The 22,148-nt window shown below is 37.9% G+C and overlaps 1 protein-coding gene across 1 annotated transcript; it reads right to left on the bottom strand.

Annotated features, from left to right (window-relative positions):
- Positions 1–10,978: 10,978 nt before the first annotated feature.
- zgc:194114 (uncharacterized protein LOC100005599 homolog) lies at positions 10,979–12,424 on the bottom strand. The gene is made up of 2 exons (XM_056474470.1): positions 11,565–12,424; positions 10,979–11,039 (listed from the first exon to the last, which is right to left on the bottom strand). The coding sequence occupies exon 1, from the start codon at positions 12,387–12,389 to the stop codon at positions 11,577–11,579; it is 813 nt and encodes a 270-aa protein (XP_056330445.1). The 5' UTR covers positions 12,390–12,424; the 3' UTR covers positions 10,979–11,039; positions 11,565–11,576.
- Positions 12,425–22,148: the final 9,724 nt, after the last annotated feature.

Here is a 22,148-nt window from a genome sequence, read left to right as displayed (position 1 = left end):
TATTATGGTAAATGTGCTTTCTGATAAATGCACATGTGGCAGAGCGCTATTGAACTGAACTGAAGGCAATGTCTAATTCGTCAGAGGTAAACATAAGCAAATACATTTTTAAATGGAAGAAAAAGATACTAATAATGTCAAGTAATAATATTACTAAAAGAAAATACAAATTAGTTCAATATTTTAAAAGAGAATTAGAAAATATAACAATCAGGGGCAGACTTAGTGATTTGGGGGCCCTAAGCAGTTTCAGGTATGGGGCCCTAGCACTGAATCTCAAAACATTCTCTCTTTTTTTTGTAAATAAACTGCATATAAATTCCCAAAATAATGTACTATGTACAGTTAATTAGCCATTATTTGTGATTAGATTTTAATATGAATTAAAAAAACATTTAAACAAATTTAATTCGCAATCAATCAAACTAATCTTGTTACCATTTTTCATATAAATTGAGTAATTGTGGTTTGTAAATCGGTGATCGTTACATTTAATTGGGAAATGTTATTTTATTTGAACAGACCCTCTCTTAACAAGCTCACACCACTCATATTCTGACAGGTGTTTCAGGCAGAAAGCAGGATCGCATCGGGAATTGCGTTGCATTGCTTGTTTCATTTCTACTTCTTATCCCCCAAATGTTCTCAAAAGTGTTACTCTTGCACGCTCTAATTGCTGGCAGTGTCTTTAAACTGCTCACATCTTGCCTATGTGCAGTAGAGAAAGAACGTTCCATTAGGGGATCCCGGTTTTGAAAATAAGTATTAACGTTACAATATTATAGAAGGTTCTTGGCATTGGTCGGGGCCCCCTAATTCCCCGAGGCCCTAAGTGGCTGCTTACCTCCCTTATTGGTTAAGTCCGCCCCTAATAACAATTGTTTTGTACACAATTAGGTCATTTCATGCATGAAAACAATAAGATTTAAGAGTGTATACCTTTAAATGTAACTTTTATCCCCTTTTTATAAAATAACTAAATAATTTTAGAAAATAATTTAAATGATTCCATTCAGTGTACATACTTTGATTTATAGTTTGATTTGTGGCTTATTTTTATCATACTGTAAAAAAAATTATTCATTAGATTTACTAATTTATTTTAAGGTTACAGACAGCAAACAATTTATATGGACTGAATTTAAACAAACAAATCAAGTTGAGCATTACTAAATTTAATTTCAAGAGTTTGCACTTAGCTGATGATTAATAAATAAAAGCTTGTTTGATGTGTTGTCCCAAAAGAGAGCCCTGAGCTCGGAGGAACCTTCCCTATCGTAAGGTCATGCGACCTCAAGGGAGTCTGAGCTCAGGTAGATCTCGAGAGCTCCCCTGTTTAAGCTAGGACAAAGGGGAAGGAATTGCGGAGGATGGGGGTTTCTTCAAGACGAAGATGGTTAATGTAAGGCAGACGTGTTCAAACTCGGTCCTGGAGGGCCGGAGTCCTGGAATGTTTCGCTCCAACCCTAGCCAAACACACCTGAACCACATAATCAAGCTCTCACTAGATATACTAGAAACTTCCAGGCAGGTGTTAAAGCAAGTTGGAGCTAAACTTGGCAGGACACTAGCCCTCCAGGACTGAGTTTGGACACCGCTGAGGTAAGAAGATCTGTATTTATGTGTATTTGGATTCGTCTGACTGGTATCAGGGTTAGCCATGGTCAATCATAATTCAATTCAATTCATATTTATTTCTGTAGCGCTTTTATAATGTAGATTGTGTCAAAGCAGCTTAACATTGAAGTTCTAGTAAATTTAAACTGTCAGTCCTGTTTTCAGAATTGAAGTTCAGTCTAATTCAGTGATTCAATTTTCACTGCTGAAAGTCCAAACACTGAAGAGCAACTCCATCGATGTGCAGCTCTACAAGACCCAAACCAAGAAAGCCAGTGGTGACAGTTGTGAGGAACAAACTTCACCAATTGACGAAAGTAAAGGGAAAAAAAAAACTAAAAAGAGACCTGGCTCAGTAGGGCACAATCATTTCTCCTCGAGTCAAACTTCCTGTGCGGAGCTGCAATCTGGGCACCGGGGGCTGGAGAACGCTGGACGTCCATTGTCGAGAAGCTACAGGTATGAGTAGATCGCCGGCAGGTGATCATGCTGGCCCACGGGATCAATGCAAAGACTCGTAAGCACATGATCCTCTCGAAATTAGTTTATAAATCAACTTCAGCCCATATAAATTGCTTGCAACCAGCATACTTAAAAAATTGTGTAAGTCTATTAGAATCATATTTTTAGTGCATTTATAACGTTATATTGTTACAATTTTAACAAGCATATCTCGTTCACTTGATGAAGGATATTTTTCACTTGTTCAGTATTTGCATATTCATCTGATTCATTGTATGCCAGTTTAAACCAGATAGTCAGTCAGTGAGGCTTGTAACTGTGCTGTGAATTGAAAAAAATACTATTTAGATTTTTGAATGACAACATTGAAATTAAAAAGGACAAGAAATAAATATTAAACTGTTAAGGCTAGTGGTTGTATCTTTAAAAATAACATTTCAATTTCATTGACATATATACATTTCATTGGCTTATATCATATTCAGTGTTTTATGAGAGTTAGACAAAATATATAGCTTCTGCACTCTAAAAAATTATTATTTCTTCAATTAATCATGACAGCATGTTTTTAGTTCATTATAACTTATTAAATTAAGTTAATCATGTTCTAACTTAAATTTTAAAAGTTAGTTACTCAATCTATTTTAGGTCAGTTTAACATAATGTAAGTTCAATGTACACATAAGGTTCATTTGATTCAGCTTAAGGCATCCAGGATTTTTTTACAGTGATTTTTTACAGGATTTTCAACACAACACTATTGGGTAATATTTATTCCTGCACGATAGCTACAATTCAAACTTAAATATAAGCTATTTTCAGCAAACTAAGGGTTTGATAAAACCATATACTGTACAATTGATTGACAAGCTCAGGTCTGTTTAAAACACAGGTCTCAAACTGGTTTCCTGGAGGGCCGCAGCTCTGCACAGTTTTGCTCCAACCCTAATCAAACACAGCTGATCCAAATAATCCTGCCTTATCTCATGAGGAAAACGTAAGTATTTTACATTTTTGTCAGTTTAGTGGCTAATTCGTACAAGTTCAGTCGTACGAAACTACGATTTTAAAAAGGAGGCCTGGCACCTAACCCCACCCCTAAACCCAACCGTCATTGGGGGATAAGCAAATCGTACGATATTGTGCGAATTAGATTGTACGAATTAATATGAATTAGCCACTAAATTAAAAAGTTACGAATTGCCGTGAGATTGGGTTGAATAATCAAGATGTTAAAGACTACTAGAGACTATTAAGCAGGTGCTGGTGGTGGTTAGAGCTAAACTATGCAGGGCTGTTTTCTGGTTTATGAACGTCTCAGAGTAGAACGTTACATCATCTTGACACACATAAATTCGCATGACTTGTAATAGTGCATGAGTCATGTGGACCAGCATTTTGATACTGATGCTTTTGTGCAGTTTTTTTTTAAGTATGAAATCTCCAGTAGCATTCAAGTTAGCAGGAAAGGAAAAAACTAACAACATTTTCTCATGACAATATTATTCACTCAACCATTAAAGAGCTGCACTTAATTAGACTATCACTGTGCTACACACAGTAATTAGACAAACTGCACTGCTTTAATCTTGTTTACTTCCCCAATTATGTATCAGCTGACATACTGTAGACATCTACAAACTGAAGCGGCTTCATAAATCCAACTTTGGATATTATAACATTTCAAAGTGACTAATTGTGTTCTGTTGCCCTATGTTTTGAGCAGCTTATCCATTTTTTTTCATACACCCCATGATACTTTGTGTGAATCCTCATGGCATGGGAGCAACCTCCGTTAAACTACAAATGTGAAATGTGTTTAGTTTTTTTTTAAAACTGGGACCATTATTCTCCTCGAAAATTCATCTATTAAATATTGAAATACAACTTATTAACAAATTATATTCAGCAGACCATGAATAACTCCAAAAACTCAAAACTTGACTTTCTGCAGCAATATTATAGATGTATATGTAGTATTACAGAACTGTAGGGAACACAAAGGAACAAAATAGGGAATGTAGCCAGTAAAACGGAAAAAAAACAGGGATATACTTGTGATAATAATGTCAGTTTAAAATAGCCAATCATATCCTGGTCAGGGCCAGTAAAGAACCAACAAGGAACTAACAAAAACCAGCTTTAAAACATACTTTACCAGCATATGCTTTTTATTGGGCGACACGGTGGCTCAGTGGTTAGCACTGTCGCCTCACAGCAAGAAGGTCGCTGGTTCGAGTCCACACTTGGCCAGTTGGCATCTCTGTGTGGAGTGTGCGTGGGTTTCCTCTGGGTTCTCCGATTACCCCAGCCCCCCAACCGCACCCACCCCCCATCCAAAGACATGCGCTATAGGTAAATTAAATAAACTAAATTGATCGTAGTGTATGTGTGTAAAAGAGAAGAGTGTGTATGGGTGTTTCCCAGTGTTGGGTTGTGGCTGGAAGTGTATCTGCTGTGTAAAAACATATGCTAGATAATTTGGCGGTTCATTCTGCGGTGGCGACCCCTGATTAATAAAGAGACTAAGCCGAAAAGAAAACGAATGAATAAATGAAATTGGCCAGTGCATGTGTGTGAATGAGTGTGTATGGATGTTTCCCAGTACTGGGATGCAGCTGTAAGGGCATCAGCTGTGTAAAGCATATGCCTGAAAAGTTGGTGGTTCATTCCGCTGTGGTGACCCTTGATGAATAAAGGGACTAAGCTGAAGGAAAATTAATGATTGAATGCTTTTGATTTTGCAGCGGAGTAGATATATTAAAAGAGACTTTGGCATATATCAAAGGTAAACCTCAATGGTTTAACATTGGTGACTTGTAATTGACCCTACTTCCAAAAAAGTGTGTTCCTTATCTATTCACCTTTTCCCACGTGACTGATCTGACAATAGGCTCACATTTTTGGAAATAGACTCAACTCCAAGTCACCTATGTTAAACGGTTGAGTTTTACCTCTTTTTTTTTTTTGTATTTATTCAGCCGATGGCCAGATCTGGTGGGAGCACTTTTAGCTTAGTTTAGCATAGATCATACAATTAAAAAAGAAGGTTCAAAGATGATTCCTTGGATTTACTTTTTTTTTTTTTAAGTTAAGTGGCTGTACATTACTAAATTTACAACATTGCTAAATTTAATGTGTTTGTTTAAATTCAACACATATAGATTTTTTGCAACAATTTTGTAGACATAATTTTTTAAGGTAAATATAGAGATTAGACCATTAAAATCTTAATTAAAAAAAAAAAAAATTTAGGGTTTAGATAATTATCCTGATTAAGCCCTGACTCTTCTGTAGTTACACTGTGCAGATTGGTTAAAGGAATCAGATTAATGCCTAGTATGTAAATTTTGAATAAGTGAATAATAATGTCCACTTCAAACCAAAAGTTTAATGCAAGTGTCGTAATAGCCAATTTATTAGCCACATCGGCATTGAAAATAGCATATGTTCATTTTACATTGATCTTAATACATGATGTAACTACAGGAGAGTCAAGCTTTAAAATGGAAGAGAGAGAGAGAGAGAGAGAGAGAGAGAGAGAGAGAGAGAGAGAGAGAGAGAGAGAGAGAGAGAGAGAGAGAGAGAGAGAGACTCACTGTATGTCACTCACTGCAGCAAATATCAGAGCACAAGAGATGCTTACTTCACACAAATATCTCTAATTCTACCACAATTCCAGCAAGCCACAAATATGGAAAAACTCCATAATATTTTGGGAGAAAATGAAAAGTGTCTCCACCTAGCAGCACAGCACATGTCCTCATGCCACCATGAGAGAAAAAGGCTGAACCCCCTTATCCCTTATTAAAGCTCTCTGTCCTTATCATTTATTATTATATAGTTTTATTAATCTTTTTAATTAACTTGTTTATTGTGACAACAGATATTTATAATATAACGATATATATAAATGTGTTTGTTTATTATTACTTATTTTTCTTTTATCTATATGTATGTTCTGTATTTTGTTATTGCTTTGGCAACATTGTGATTTGTTTTACAGTCATGCCAATAAAGCTCTTTGAATCTGAATCTGAATCTGAGAGAGAGATTTATGCTAAGCAAATCTAAAAGTGCTCATTCCAGACTCGAAGTTTGGCTAATGGATTAAAAAATGGTAAAACTAAACTGTTTAACTTTAGGAAAATGAGAAAAATGTAGTCAAATGAACCCGTTTTTTAAAGAATGTTTCTTAAATACTAAGATATTATTATTAACACCGCCCCAAAATAACTTTCATTTTGTTTTCAGGGAGACTTTTACTTTTGAGGTTGATTCCTTCAAATCTACAGCTTTCCATCCATTTTCACCAGCTAGCACTTCTAAACTTAGAATGGGAAAAAATGGACAAGATGTCCTCCACACACCAACAAAGACCTGCCATAATTGTCATTTCTTTTGTGTGTGGCTCAACCTGTCTTTCTCTCTCTCCGGGTGAGAAATGAGTTCTGGAAGTCGGTCGCCCACAGTCCCTCCTCCGCTCGCTGGCCTCAGCTTCAGGGGTGCGGTGTACAGTAAACCTCCAGAATGATTTCTGTCACCGACTCCATGACTTGCAGTCTCCAAAAAACACTTTCACAGGTTGCCTATAGCAACACAGAGCTAGCAGACAGCTCTTTTTCAGACATCTGTCCCATGATTCCTGCTGCTGACATCGCAGTACTGCCGACCTGACAGCTGCCAAATGGCAAACACATCTTGCTAACCTGCACAACACGCACATATTATGTATTTATAGCTGGTGAATGATCGGATTACTCTTAAAAATATGTGTGGGATTTACATAACTGTGACAGTTAAGTTACTGTGTTGCCTCAGAGAAACATTAACAGTTAGCTTTAGCTGGTTTCTGGTTGCTAAGATACATCAGTAGAAGTTTATAGTCATGGACTGATGTTGAAATATCTCCACAACTGAAATGTTTGTCTTACATATACAGACAAACCTAAATTAATACATGTGCTCATACATTGTTTACATTAATCAGTCCCAGCTAGGTAACAGTGTTGCATAATATCATTGTGCCTGTTGCAGCCATGATACAGCATCAAAGTTCCTGGATCATTACACAGGAATGAGTATAGTTCCAACCATATCAACATTTGATTTTCTGTCAGTCTTACTACTCAGTGTAACTACAGAAGAGTCCAGCTTTACATAGGAAAAGTATCAAAACTATTTGGTAATTTTTGGAAAGGGGTCTTTCTGCAGACTCCAGTGCAGATGCAATCTGAGCTGCATGTAGTGCTTTTGAATGGGCTCACCTAACCCCATCCCTAACCCTACCGGTCACAGTGACGTTATTAGCTCCATTGCGTGCATTGCGTCTGACTTGTCTCAGCTTGCATCTTAAAGGTTACATCCAGATACTATTGATTTTTTTGAGTGAGATGCTAATGGTCTAATCTAATTCAATTAATTATGCTAAGCTAAGCTGAAGGTGCTTCCACCAGACCTGGGGCCTCATGTATCAATGCTACGTACGCACAAAAACTATGCGTACGCCAGATTTCACGCTCACGTTTTGATTTACTAACGATGAAATTAGCGTGAGAATGTGCGTTGGTCTGCACCAACTTCATGTCTGGCGTACGTGTATTTCTTGTGTGTTTGTCTTATTTCCATTGGCAAATCCTAGAGGCAATTACTGTATGTTAAATTGCACACTACACAGTGTCGCACCACAAAATATCCTGGCAACTGGTTCTGTCCAAAGGGAACTGGCAGACCACTCTGGGTTAAGCCAGTCGTCTTTGAGCCGTGCAATGCCAGCTGTATGGGACTGGATAATCCGCTAGTCTAGCAGGTATATAAGGTTTCCATACCATGCAGTTGACCAGCCAAACATTAAAGCGCAATTTGCAGTGATAGCCGGTTTTCCCAATGTAATTGGAGCGATCGACTGCACGCACATTACATTGATATAAAGGCGCCATCTGAAGACGAATTTGCATATGTGAATCGGAAACATTTTCATTCAATAAATGTGCAAATAATATGTGGTGCTCAAATGCGATTGGGCAGCTGAAATGCCTGTGGCGCAGCCTTGATAAGAGCGTAGGGTTCTGCTATACTGCCCAAAAAAAGTGTTCTTCTAATACATCTATGTCTCCCACAGACACGGATACTACTCCAGACAGTAAAGTGTCGCCCACAATTGAGGCAATGGTATGGTATGGCAATTGAGGACCATGGTATGGCACTTGGAGCAGTGTGGAGGTGTGCTCTGGGGTTTCACAAATCTGGACACATTAAACAATTTACTGGTCGACTGGCAGAACAGCACACTTAGATCCATGTGAGTATCAAGATAGTCCAATTTCTCCCTGTCTCCAATACTCAATAGATTGAGCCATAGTGACCGATTAGCTGCGATGGCAAGAACCAGGGTATGGCATGGCATTGTTATGTTGCAGATCTCTTCCCAGACACCCTGGTTTGATTCTCAGCTTGAGGTTTTCAAAAATTATGTAATGTCAGGAGCACTCAGTGCTAGCATTAAAAACATTTATTTTCTTGTACATGGAAGCAGTGAAGCGTTCCATTTTACCAGGGAGGGACAGTGGCCTGCCTGTTTGCTTGACAGTGGGAGGGTTAGAGAGCCCAAGCCCCTGTCATCTCAATCACACTGAATGATGAGTAACCCTTGATGGACACGTGATGAGAAAAGGTTTTTTATCCCATGACTATATAATCTCTGTTACACACCAGCAGATTGAAAACCAGTGATTTCACCAGGGAAGCACGGGAAGGGAGCCTTTGTCCATCCAGGGTGTCCGCAGGGTCTTAAAAAGTATTAAAAGTTGATAAATCAATGAAGAGAATTTGAAGGCCCTTAAAATGTATTAAAAGTCTTAAATGCTATTTTTCAAGGTATTACATTTTATATTTTTAATTATGTATTGTATGGTTGTATGCTAAAGTTTGCCTGAATTCAATCTGCGAACATCAGGATGCTCTGTAGTTTATTAAATACTATTAGATTAACATCAAGCTGCTTTGTTTACTGCAGTAACCAAGGCAACACCATTTTTTCTGCAGTTCTATAGACATTTTTCCTTCATTGCTGCCTGGAGGGTGCCATAGTGACCAGCGCCTTACGGTAGGCTACTTAAAACTTCCTTTAAGAATGGTCATCAGCCAGAGCAGCGTTTCTCAGCTGGGTGTCAATGCTGTTTTCAGTGACTTGCAGAGTGTTTTTGTGATGCAAAACTTTAGTTTAGAAAGAAAGATGTGTATTAAAGCCGTTCTTTAAAAACTTCTGTTAGATGCGGTTCAAGTGCAAGAGAAAAACATTCTCCTAATTCAGTGCCTGCCATCAGAAAAGTTGCTAAAATACAGTGTCAGTGTTCCCAACCTGTCAACTGTTATAGTGTACTCCGCGGGTCTTCAACACAGACACACTATAAAGTGCAAACCATAATACTGGCATGAAACTAGCAGGCATGTAAGCCATACAGTTTCCAAAAATTACCAATAAAAGTACATTACTGATAATACTCTGGCTGATTTGCATGTTGATTCTAATCGGGAGCAATTTGTTTTGTTTAGTTAGTTTGTATTGTGTAGTATTTACCATGGTATGTGTCTTTCTGTTATTTTAACATGCCACTTTATTTTTACTTTGTGCCACTCTTTCAATCAATGTGTCAGTGGGACAGTACAGTAGACTACGTGTGTGTGTCAAACATTCTGGTGAATTACATTTGTTTGGGTGGGTTATATATTGGAAAGAAAGAGAAAATGTTCACTTTAGCAATGACAAGGCTCAATTTAAATGGCACAAGATGCCGTCTGACAATGAAGAAAAAATGCCTTGCAGCAGTGGTTTTCTATCCCGATAGATCTGACTTTTTTAAATAATCAGTCCAGGAGGTGGTGCTAATCGACAGCAGTATTAGTTCAAAGACAATAAAAGCAAGTAAAATAGATTAAATCTGTCAATTCAAAGCTGTTCAAATGTGACTCTTAATACGCATTAGATGCTGACCGGAAGTTCTTAGTATCCTTAGCATCCCATACATGCAAAACATAATGGGTAGTTTTGCGATTGTTGCTAGATCGTATATGGATGCGGCTGGAGGTTAACGAGAACTATTGATATTATTTATAAAATTTCCCATTTATTGTATTTTATTAACGTCTACCCAACCCTAAACCCAACTGCCACAGTAATGTAAAAACAGTATTGTACTGAGTATTATTTATGTTATCTATTAAATTACCAAATAAATTGTATTTTTAACGCCTAACCCCACCCCAACCCTAAACCCAACCGTCACAGTACTGTAAAAATATTAATTATTGTTATACAGTGCTATAAAAAATGCTGCTATATTAATGTCCATATCGCACTTCCGGCCGGCCGCATATCCGATATAGACTTTACCTAATTTTGCATTCTAAGAAAAAGGTCTATCGGCGCCAACCTGCTGAATTAGCTAGATTTCATAGATTTTTATTTAGTATATGAATAATGTTTTCGTTTTGGATTCGTTTCTTGCATTAATAGTTAGTAAAAATACTGTTAGTTATAATCTCGCCAGTGTTTCCAGTTGAAACCTAAAGTGGTTTTAAGGTCTTAAAATGTATGGAAAGTACAAAATAATTTGTAGCATTCATTTAGTATTTATTAGTCTGCATATGTTTCACAGACAAATTAACAGTTAAATTTAGATATTAAGGTCTTTAAAAAAAGAAAAAGAAAACATTAATTTCTGGCACCTTGCCGTGAGAGCAATAGAGTGTGATTGGATGTGATGTGAAATTAAACCTAATACAACCAACACCAAATGTTTTTCAATCAAAGAAAGAAAATGTTCAAATCTTTCAACAGCAGCTTTTTTATTTCTTCCTCTAAAGCTGCTTCAGCTGCAAGAAAGTTGAAAATGCTACCTTTTTCTTTTCATCTTCGCTTTTGTGTGAGGGGGAGAGGTGGAACTGCCTGCAACTTCATCCTGAGTGAATGAAGCAAAAAGATTGGTAAGAGGAGGTGCAAATATGTAAGTGACCATAATAATTTCTTGTGATTAATGAATAAAAGATCAGATTATTTCCCACAGAAAAGGTTATATTTTGAAGAAATCTGGAAACCTGTAACTATCAACTTCTGTAATAAGAAAGCTATGGAAGTCAATGATTACAGGTTTCCAGCTTTCTTCAAAATATCTTTTTTTGTGTGTGTTCAACAGAAGAAAGAAACTCATAAAGGTTGAGAAATACTTGATAGCGATTAAGAGTAAATGAAACATTTTGGGGTAAACTATTCCTTTAACTTAAGTAGGCTTAAATTCACTTTTTGGTTTTGTTTATAATGGTCTTTGAGCAGTAGCAGCAGTAAAAAAATATATATAAATATTTGACACTCCAAATCCTGGGCGTAAATTTGAAATTAACAAAAATAATTAACACGGCTGTTAACGAAAAGGTAACGTAATTTTTACTAATTAAAAGCCTTTCGACACGCCTACCCCTGGCCTTACCCTTTGGCATGCTCAGTTGAGCTGCACTTCTAGGGTAGAGATGAACCTCGGCCGGGCGGTCGCGCTGCTGCTGGAGGCTTCATCTGTGCGGGTCTTCAGGCAGCTCTTCATGCGCGAGGCGGGCGGAGGGTAGAGGTGAAGGCCGGTCAGAACACTGATCTTCAGGCTTGTGAAAGTCCTGCTGATGAGCCCGGGGCCGCGTTGGAAGAAAATCCCTGCCCTCATGTGCACATTTTCCTCTTGATTGAGCTTCCGATTCTCCTTCCAGCGAAAACGCTCGCGCAGGCTCCCTGTGAACTTTGGCCTGTAGTAAAAGCATGACCGGTCAGTATCCGGCCACTGCACGTGCTTGCGAGCCGGTCTCAGGGTAGCCTGCGGAGCTGCGCGGGCCTCCTGCTCCTCCGGGCCGCGGGCGCTGTCGGGACTCTCCGCGCATGTTTTTCTGAATGGCCTTAGAAAAAACCGCGCAACGTGGGCAAGCCACGAGCAGGCTATCTTACTCCTGGACCGCACGTGCGTCTTCTGCCTGGCTTTGACTTGATCTCGCCAGGTGAAGGGCTCAGACTGCCGTTCGGACGGGCTGTATGGGTCACCGTAGCGATGTACTGACCTCTGCGGTGGCGACAGCGAAGTCTGCAACGCATACAGTTCCTCTTCGTGTTGGTTTAAGCAAGAGTCGTCCGCAAACGACACCTTCTTGGGCTGGTACTGGGCCAGCATCTTATCCGCCTTGGCCCACACGTACCAGCCGTCTGTGTACCACCAGTAGTAGAAAGACCGCGGAGGGAATCTCCACACTAGCTTCTGATCCACAACTATCGCCATGTCGAGTTTGTTTGCGTGCAATCGACGCAAGTGGCTCCACTTTATGTATGGTTATGGACTATTTGTAACTTAACGCCACAAACCGATCGCTCGTTCGAAAAACAACAACATAAAAAACAGCAACACAACTCTATGCAGACTTTGACATAGACACAGGCCGATTTTGACCCACTGCATTAAAATTCTGACAATGTAGGCTATATGCCTTTGTACGTTAACTCTGTTACGTACATTTGTTAACATAATTTAACTAAAGGCATAATGTATTGACAACTAAATAAGGTTTAATCACAGCTGATGTAGATTTCTTAGTTAATGCCTTATAACACACTGAAATCAAAAGTCACACTTACTAATGATTAATTAATTCAGTAACATATAATAGTACAGTTGTAGTAGACATTATTGTAAAGGGTTACGTATTGTGCTTTATCAAATTATGTTTAATCTGTACATGGCTATATCCAAAAAGGAATACACTGTGTTTTTATTTGTGATACCTGTTAAATACCATTTTGTGATAAAAGTTAATGTGAATGTGTTTAGTCGCATGTTCCTTGCAGTAGTAGTAGTAGTAAACTTTTTATTGTCCTTGACAGGACATTTGTTATGGGCATCACCATAACAAATTTCCTGTCAAGGACATTAAAGTTTACTGTAATTTTTAATTATATGACACAAAATGTCTCTTATTTAATTGTCTTTATCGTATTTAGTAAACTGGTTTTCACAAATAGTATAAATTAGTTATATTAAATTAGTTTTTTCTGGAGGAATGAGACCAAACAGCTCTAATTTCTATAGTTACATCATATACTAGAACCAACGAAAAATGAATAGTTGCTATTTTCTAGGGGGATATGGCTTGGAATTATAATCTCATTCTGCAGTAATAATCAAAGAACTTTGTCATCAACGTGCAGATGCTGAACTGTATCTGTTCGATCTGGAATACTCAAACGTTAGCTGATTTTAGGGCACTGGGTAAAATCATTGCACGTGTCATGGTATGGTAAAGTTCCTTGATTATGTGTTTACCTTTAATTTACAGCAAGAATTTTACAGTAACAAAATAGAAAAAACGGCTGCCTTCAAAGTTATATTAATTAACTCCACGTTTCAGCACACTTTAAATCTTGGCCTTGCATTCAGGAAAAAGTATGCATTTAATCATATGCACAAACTTTGACCAGCTAGGTTTTTGGCCAGCGCGGTGGCCCAGTGGGTAGCGCTGTCAACTCACAGGAAGAAGGTCACTGGTTCGAGTTTGCATGTTCTCCCAGTGTTTGCGTGGGTTTCCTCCGGGTGCTCGGGTTTCCCCCACAAGTCCAAAGACATGCTGTGTAGGTGAATTGGTAAAGAAAAATGTAATAAAGGTAAAGAACAGCACCACAAAACAAAGGTTCAACTGCATGTTGTTTTTGGTCATTAGACGGTGTTTTTAATACTGTAATCAGAGTTGTTTAGTTCAGTGTTTCCCAACCCTGTTCCTGGAGGCACACCAACAGAACATATTTTGGATGTCTCCCTTATCTCACCCATTCACTTCAGGTTTTGGAGTCTTTTCTAATGTTCTGGTGAGTTGATTCAGGTGTGTTGGATTTGGGAGAGCTTGAAAATGTGTACTGTTGGTGTGCCTTTAGGAACAGGGTTGGGAAACACTGGTTTAGATGACACTTAAGACATTAAATGAAAGCAATTGGTCGTCAAAAAAGATAAATTGGTGCTGACTTTTTAGCCAATGAGTTAATTGTGCAGGTTGCGCTATATATGTTTAGATGCATTTTTGACATTTATCTATTTCAGAATTATTTTATTTATAACTCGTATGATAGTAGTAGCTTGTAGAATTATACTACATCCTTCATTCCAATGGGCCCTTAAAAGTGGCCAGATTTATGCACTTTTCCATATGTCAATATGTCAGCCATGATTGTTTTCACTCCGAATGCTGTATATTCTGGAATGCACCGAGCGAGTACATATTCATTTTTAACTGAACTCCATCTTTAATGGCAGCTTGTATTTCACAGTCGTAGGGCTATTGCATCAAGCCTCCAGTAGAGGGAGCCTGTATCATAGACTGTATAAAAATAGACATGTAGGCTGCTAGATTATGAGTTTAACTTCAGCTTTTTCCAAAACTATTTAGCAGACAGTGCTGTTACATTGATTTTATTAATGTGCTGAGCCGATCAAAAAAAAAAAATTTACACACAAAATAAATAAAATTACATTTAACAAAAAAAGTGAATTTTATTTATTATTAAATGATTTAATAGTGTAGTACTTAATAAATTTGATATAATATTATATTAGATATATATTAAATGCGATTCGGGCTTCACGTCGGTGCAGTGAGTAGCACGATCACCCCACAGCAAGAAGGTAGCTGGTCCGAACCTCGGTTCAGTTGGCATTTCTTTGTGAAGTTTGCATGTTCTCCCTGTGTTCACGTGGGTTTCTCCCAGGTGTTCAGGTTTCCCTCACAGTCCAAAGACATGCGCTATAGGTGAATTGGGTAAGCTAAATTGTCCGTAGTGTATGGGTGTTTCCCAGTAATGAGTTGCAGCTGAAAGAGCATCCGCTGCGTAAAACATGTGCTGGACAAGTTGGCGGTTCATTCCGCTGTGGCGACCCCAAATTAATAAAGGCACTAAGCCGAAAAGAAAATAAATAAATTAGATTAGATATATATTAAACGTGATTATACTATCAAGGGGTGGTGCAGTGGGTAGCGCTGTCGCCTCACAGCAAGAAGGTCCCTGGTTCGAGCCTCGACTGGGTCAGTTGGCATTTCTGTGTGGAGTTTGCATGTTCTCCCTGTGTTCGTATGGGATTCCTCCGGGTACTCCGGTTTCCACCACAAGCCCAAAGATCTATGCTGCATAAAAACATATGCTGGATAAGTTGGCAGTTCATTCCACTGTGACGACCCCCGATGAAAAAAGGGACTTAGCCGAAAATAAAATGAATAAATGAATGAATATACACTATCATTATAATCACAAAATATTATTATACAGCAAATGAAAACAAACTGGGAAATATACAAAGAAATATCTAAACATTCATTCATTTTCTTTTTGGCTTAGTCCCTTTATTAATCTGGGGTTGCCACAGCGGAATGAACCACCAACTTATCCAGCATATGTTTTACACAGCGGATGCCCTTCCAGCTGCAACCCATCACTGGGAAACGCCCATACACTCTCATTCACACACATACACTACGAACAATTTAGCTTACCCAATTCACCTATACAGCATGTCTTTGGTCTTGTGGGGGAAACCGGAGCACCCAGAGAAAACCCGCAAACACGGGGAGAACATGCAAACTCCACACAAAAAACGCCAACTGACCCAGCCAAGGCTCGAACCAGCGACCTTCCTGCTGTGAGGCGACAGCACTATGTACTGCGTCGCCCAATATCTAAACAATTAACTAAAACTATAATGAATAAACAATTAAAAATATATTCAATTATAATTATAAACAACTTACAAAAAAAAAAAACTTTTTAAAAGTATTAATTAATTCTATATCTATGTAATGTTACAATACTACTGTCACGATCACCAGCGATCTACAACACCATAGATCGCTGGAAAACATTCACAATCGCTAACGGACTACAAATCCGCCATTTCATGAACTACAACTTTATACATGCTCTCCGCGCGCACACACTACTGGAGGATTGCCAAGGACTGATTACAATTTAATTTATTTATGTCAAGAACACACTATTTAAGCCACCACTTAGTGTCACTAAACTTACTGTTTAGTGACACTACAACGCGTTTCCTCTGTCTTGCTTTGCAGTGTTTTGATCCTCGCCTTGTTTATCTGTTCACGACTCTGGTTTGCTTGCATACATTTGTTTGCCCCTGGGTTGACCATTGCTTACCTGACCTCTCTAATAAACCTGCATTTGGATCCGCACATCTCTGTTGTCAGCGTCTCTGTCCCTGTTACAACTACTTAATTCTATTATACATATGTATTACGAAGTACTGTATATTACAAAATATATACGTTTAAAATTGTACATTGTAATTATTTTGTATGTACAAATGACCATTTTTAAAAGTAAACTTTATATATATATATATATAAATTCTAGCACATAAAAAAAAATGATAGTTAAAGTTTTCTTCTTCAGTGGAACTCAACATTTTGGCAAGAGAACACAAAAATATATTCCAAGCAATCTTATCACCATATCCCCACAGGCTCCACAGTTTCCAAATCTTATGCATATATTTTAAAAACAATAGCTTAAGCAGCCAAACTCTATTGAGCAAACATTTGAAGTAAATAGTTCGTTACTAATGGCATGTTCTCACGATTTGTGAAGTCTCATTAAAGAACTCATCAGATTCAGTGAATGTATAGCTATAAATGGAGTATGTTCTCCAGCGTAGACGTGTGTGAGGATCTTTCATGGTTTCAGTGCACTATTGACCCTGGATGTTCTCGCTGACTCTACTTGACAGATTTCTTCACAAGATGAGAGAGTCTGGGGGGACTTTTATCCTCCGGAGGACAAAAGCTAATGCCGAGCTTTGTGTGAGAATGCTTGTGTCTCGGAGCCTTACTACAGCTTTGATCATCCAGAACAGAGGAGACCCTTGAGGATAACTCACTGTATGTTCACTCAAAAGCTTCTTCTTTCTCAAACTATTTGCCATTTTGCATACATAATATACTCTTTTTACTCAGTGGGAGCCTATATTTCAGAGTGTGATACAATACTTGGTTTGGATGATCAGTTACGCTTGTGTAATTTGCCATCTGTTGTCTTTACAGTATGTTAAATTGTGTTTATTGTGTTTTAAGTAGTTGTATTTGATACCAGCATCACTGTTGCTTATAACTGCCATGAATTATTTGAGTAATTTACTAAGCATCATCAAAATTAATATGTTAATGTGGGCTTTAATATAGTTATCATTCTTGATGAGTTTTTGTCTTTTAGAGGGTACTTTTCCGTTTCATTTTCAGGTTTCTTTCAGTTCCCTAGTGACTTCAGCAACCAAAAGTGCTTAATTATTGACAAATAAAAAGAAAAGGCAGTTTAATATTGTAGTCTAGTTTATCTGCAACACTCACAGTGAATATTTCTCTCTGTCTGTGAAAATACACAGTCAGATGACCAGTGCAGGATGACATCAGCACCCAGACAGACATGTGACAGCTTGGCTACAATTCCTGGCACATATTTGCTTTTCAGCAGTGGAAAATAATGAAATAATGCCTAATTTGACAAGTTAAACCTCAATTACAAAAAGTATATACATATTTTTCATAACTACATTTATAATGAATTAAAAACAACAGATTATTTTAAAAACATAGATTAATAAATGTCTCTCCAACTACAGTGCACAAAGGGTCTTTTAACAGTAGTTAAGACCGATGCCTTAGCAACCTGTAGGTCCTTTTTTCTTCCTTTATGGCCTGATGGATCAATTATAAATGGGGTGTGAAATGTGCTGATGTGGGAGGGAAGGAGGTGGAGTTGAGAGATGTTTATCAGTAGAAGCGTGCACTTGTTTTTGAGTAACAGTAAAGTAAAACATTCTTCTTTTGTTCATACTATGTAAAACATACTTTTAGTCAAAATAACCTCCTTGAACCCTCATTGTAGCACAATTGTAAGCACTTTCTTAGTAATACAAAGCCATCGGTTTGCCTTAAAGTTAAGATTGTAGGGAAAACTATAAAACCTTTCTGTATTACCAGCTTCCTATGCATCCATCCTTTCTGTAATACCAGCTTCCTATGCATCCATCCTTTCTGTAATACCAGCTTCCTATGCATCCATCCATACAACTCACTCACTCATCCATTCATTTATGCCTCTGTCCATCCATCTGTCACCCAACCCTTGACTCATCCATCCATCAAATATGTTTGTATACGTCCATCCATCCATCCATCCATCCACCCAAACTCTGCCCTTTCATGTCTGTCCATCCAAACAACTGTCTGTCCATCCATCCATTCATCCATCGAATTAACTTACTTGTCCATTATTTTATTCCTCTGTCCATCCATCTTTCTGTCCATCCAATCCTTGAATCATCCATCCATCAAGTATGTTTGTACATCTGTCCCTCCACCCTAACCTCTGCCTTTTCATGTCTGTCCTTTCATCCATCCATCCATCTTTCCATCTCAATTACTTATCCATTCATTTATCCCTCTGTCCATCAATCTTTCTGTCCACCCAACCCTTGAATCATCCACCCATCAAATATGTTTGTGTATCCATCCATCCTCCCAAAAACTCTGCCCTTCCATGTCTGTCCATCAATCCATCCAACTGTTAATCCATTCATCCATCCATACAACTCACTTACTCATCCATTCATTTATCTCTCTGTCCATCCATCTTTCTCTCTACCCAACCCTTGACATATCCATCTATCCATTAAACTATGTTTGTACGTCTATCCATCCACCCAAACCTCTGCCCTTCATGTCTGTCCATTCATCCATCCAACCATCGATCCATACATTTGTACTTCCAATTACCAGTCCGTTCAACCACCCACTCACTAACTCATTCATTTATTTATCTATCTTTCCATTCATATTTCTGTCCACCCAATCCTTGACTCATCCATTTATTAAATATGTGTGTACATCTATCCATCCACCCAAATATTTTCCCTTTCATGCAGGGCTGGCCTGTGGCATAGGCAGTATAGGCAAATGCTAAGGGCACCAGAAATGAGGGAAGAAAAAAAGGAACTTCCATGATTCTAAAAACCATGGTATTACTTCAGAAAGGAATACAACAATAATTTAGCTGCATAGTGCAAAGCCTACTAAGTAGTAATAGTATTAATAATAATAATAACAATATCGTCGAAGCCACCTCCCCCCCACCCCTAAGCCCCCCTTCTGAATAATTGGACTTTACCTGCTACACGGTCTTCATTTTTTTGATGGGCAAGCTTAGCATGTCAAAACGTCCCAAACTGTCTGATGCGCAGGGGAGGTAAACGAAAAAAGAAAAGTGGAGGAAAAACGCGACAAAGACAGGTAATGTGACAATAAAGATAAAAAAATTAGCAAAAAATTTAGTTTGCTGTATCCAAACAAGGATTGAAAACGCCATTAACAATTACCATGAGTAGCCTACAGTATGCCTGCTGAATGATGGACACGCTCCATATGATAAACTGTTCCCAGATAAGCTTCTGATTTTTGGGGGTAGTGTTTGGAGAGTGTAAAGAGTGTGTAAAAGTATAAAATTCCAGTAATTAAATGATGGAATAGCAAAAATGTTATAATAATGTTCTTGCCTGGAATTATTAAGTCAATTTAAGCACAAATATGGTTTTAATGAAGAGTTATTTTTAAATCCAGTCAACATTCAGAATGGATAATGACTGGACTAGTAAGTCCACAAATTCAATAGTATTCAATAGTATAAGTTTTTTAAAGACAGAATGAGGTTTGTGTAAAAATTAATATTCAGGTAATATTTTGATGAAAGACATTGGAGAGATTGAGTGTGCCTGTGTCTGTAAGTCTTCTGTTTGAGAATAAATAGCGTAATTAATCATCTCATAGTTTCATTTTGAAATTATTCAGACTTATGCATAGTTGTATTCTGATGTCATCACTGTCTTCTGCATTGAGGACCCAGGACCATGGCCTTTTCTCAAAAGCCCCCCATACCACATTTATTTATAATATTTATTATAAATAAATATATTTAAAAATATTTAGATTTATTTTAAATAAATAAAAGTATTCTTATTATTGTTGGTATTATTATTATTGTTATTATTGTTGTTATTATTATTATTGTTATTATTATACAATTAATATTCTAAATAAATAACAGAAATCAGTCCTAAATGTAACTGGAACACAAAAACACAACTGGAGTGATATGCTAAGATCATTTAAGAAGTCCTTTGCAGGAATAGCCTATTAATTTAATTTGACAATTCTATAAGATAAAAAAAATGTTTTATAGAATTATCTGTGGGCTACAGGGAAGCGCAGTGGGTAGCCTCACAGCAAGTTTGCTGGTTTGAGTCCCGGCTCGGTCAGTTGGCATTTCTGTGTGGAGTTTGCATGTTCTCCCCATGTTGGTGTGGGTTTCCTTCCTTCCTTACATGTGCTATAAGGGAATTGAATAAACTAAATTGGCCATAGTGTATGAATGTGGATGAGTGTGTATGGATGTTTCCCAGTACTGGGTTGCAGCTAGAAGGGCATCCACTGTGTAAAACCTATGCTGGAATAGTTGACAGTTCATTCTGCTGTGGCAACCCCTGATAAATAAAGGGACTAAGCCGAAAAGAAAATGAATGAATGAATAAATGAATGAGAATTATCTGTTGTCTTTTAGACCCGACTCAAACTTTTTTTACGCCTAATCCACCCTCCCTGACTTTTTATCCCTCCTTTCTGCTTCGTAGCATGTTTAGTTAAAATAAGATTATCATCATTCATATTGTTTAAAATTTAGACTTGCAAAACTCACTGTGCCGACACTTACGCAGGTTTCACAATGCTTAAGTGCTGTCTATTTTTCGACGTGCATGTTAACAACCGGGATTCGTCTTCTGTCTTCAGATGTGCTGCTGAGGTTTCTTAGTCACACAGTTGCAAAAACCTCTTTCTAAGTATTTTGAATGTACAATTGCTTTATTTAAATAAAAGAATGTCCAAGACAAAGCTAATGAAATTCTTATGAGAATATGTACACTAGCAGTGGAATTCACTGTAATGTGACGGGTCGCCACCTGAAATCTTGCCTAGGGCACCAAATTAGTTAGGGTGCTTTCATGTCTGTACGTCCGACCATCCCTCCATCCAATTACCCACTCACTAACTCACTCATCCATTCATCTATCCATCCATCTGTCCAACAAACCCCCGATCTATCCATACATTAAATGTTTTTACATTCATCCATTCACACAAACCTCTACCCTTCTATGTCTGTACATCCATTCATTTATCCCTCTGTCCATCCATCTTTCTGTCCACCCAACCCTTGAATCATCTACCCACCAAATATATTTGTACATCCATCCTTCCACCCAAGCCTCTGCCCTACATGTCTGTCCATTCATTCAATCCATCCATTCCTCCTTCCACCTGTCCATTCAACCACCCACTCACTAACTCATTCATTTATATATCCATCTGTCCATTCATCTTTCTGTCACCCAACCCTTGACTCATCCATTCATCAAATATGTTTGGACATCCACCCATCCATCCAAATCGTTGCCCTTCCATGTCTGTACGTCCATCCATCCAGCTACCCACTCACTAATTCACTCATCCATTTATCTATCCATCTATCTGTCCAACCAACCCTTGATTCATCCATCCATTAAATGTTTATACATTCGACACAAACTCCCACCCACTCACCGCTTCATCCATTTATCTGTACATCCGTCCCTCTGTCCATTAATATAGTTTATTCTCTTATATTCTCTGTTGATGTTTACACTTGTCCTCCTGGCCACCTGGGGTCCCCAGAATTTAAAATCCTCTGGTGCCCCAGTTTCAGTTATTTTCACATAATATGTTACGACCTCTTTCTTTTAAACGACACTGTTGATGTATTTTGTCACATAAATATGTTTTAACACAGAATTTTGTCATGTGTGACAAGTCAGATCTGCCATGCAACGGCTATAACTACAAAACAACCATCTGACACATCCCAGTGCCTTTACTGAGGAGACGAGCACACACATGCACAAATG

The sequence above is a fragment of the Danio aesculapii genome, chromosome 15, assembly GCF_903798145.1.
Source record: "Danio aesculapii chromosome 15, fDanAes4.1, whole genome shotgun sequence".
In the NCBI taxonomy this organism is placed as follows: domain Eukaryota; kingdom Metazoa; phylum Chordata; class Actinopteri; order Cypriniformes; family Danionidae; genus Danio; species Danio aesculapii.
The sequence above is the reverse complement of the archived record's forward strand: the minus strand, read 5'-3'. Positions and strand labels throughout refer to the sequence as shown.

Bases quoted from the DNA above. Each gene is read 5' to 3' on its own strand.
- zgc:194114 (XM_056474470.1), bottom strand. From the start codon at position 12,389: ATGGCGATAGTTGTGGATCAGAAGCTAGTGTGGAGATTCCCTCCGCGG.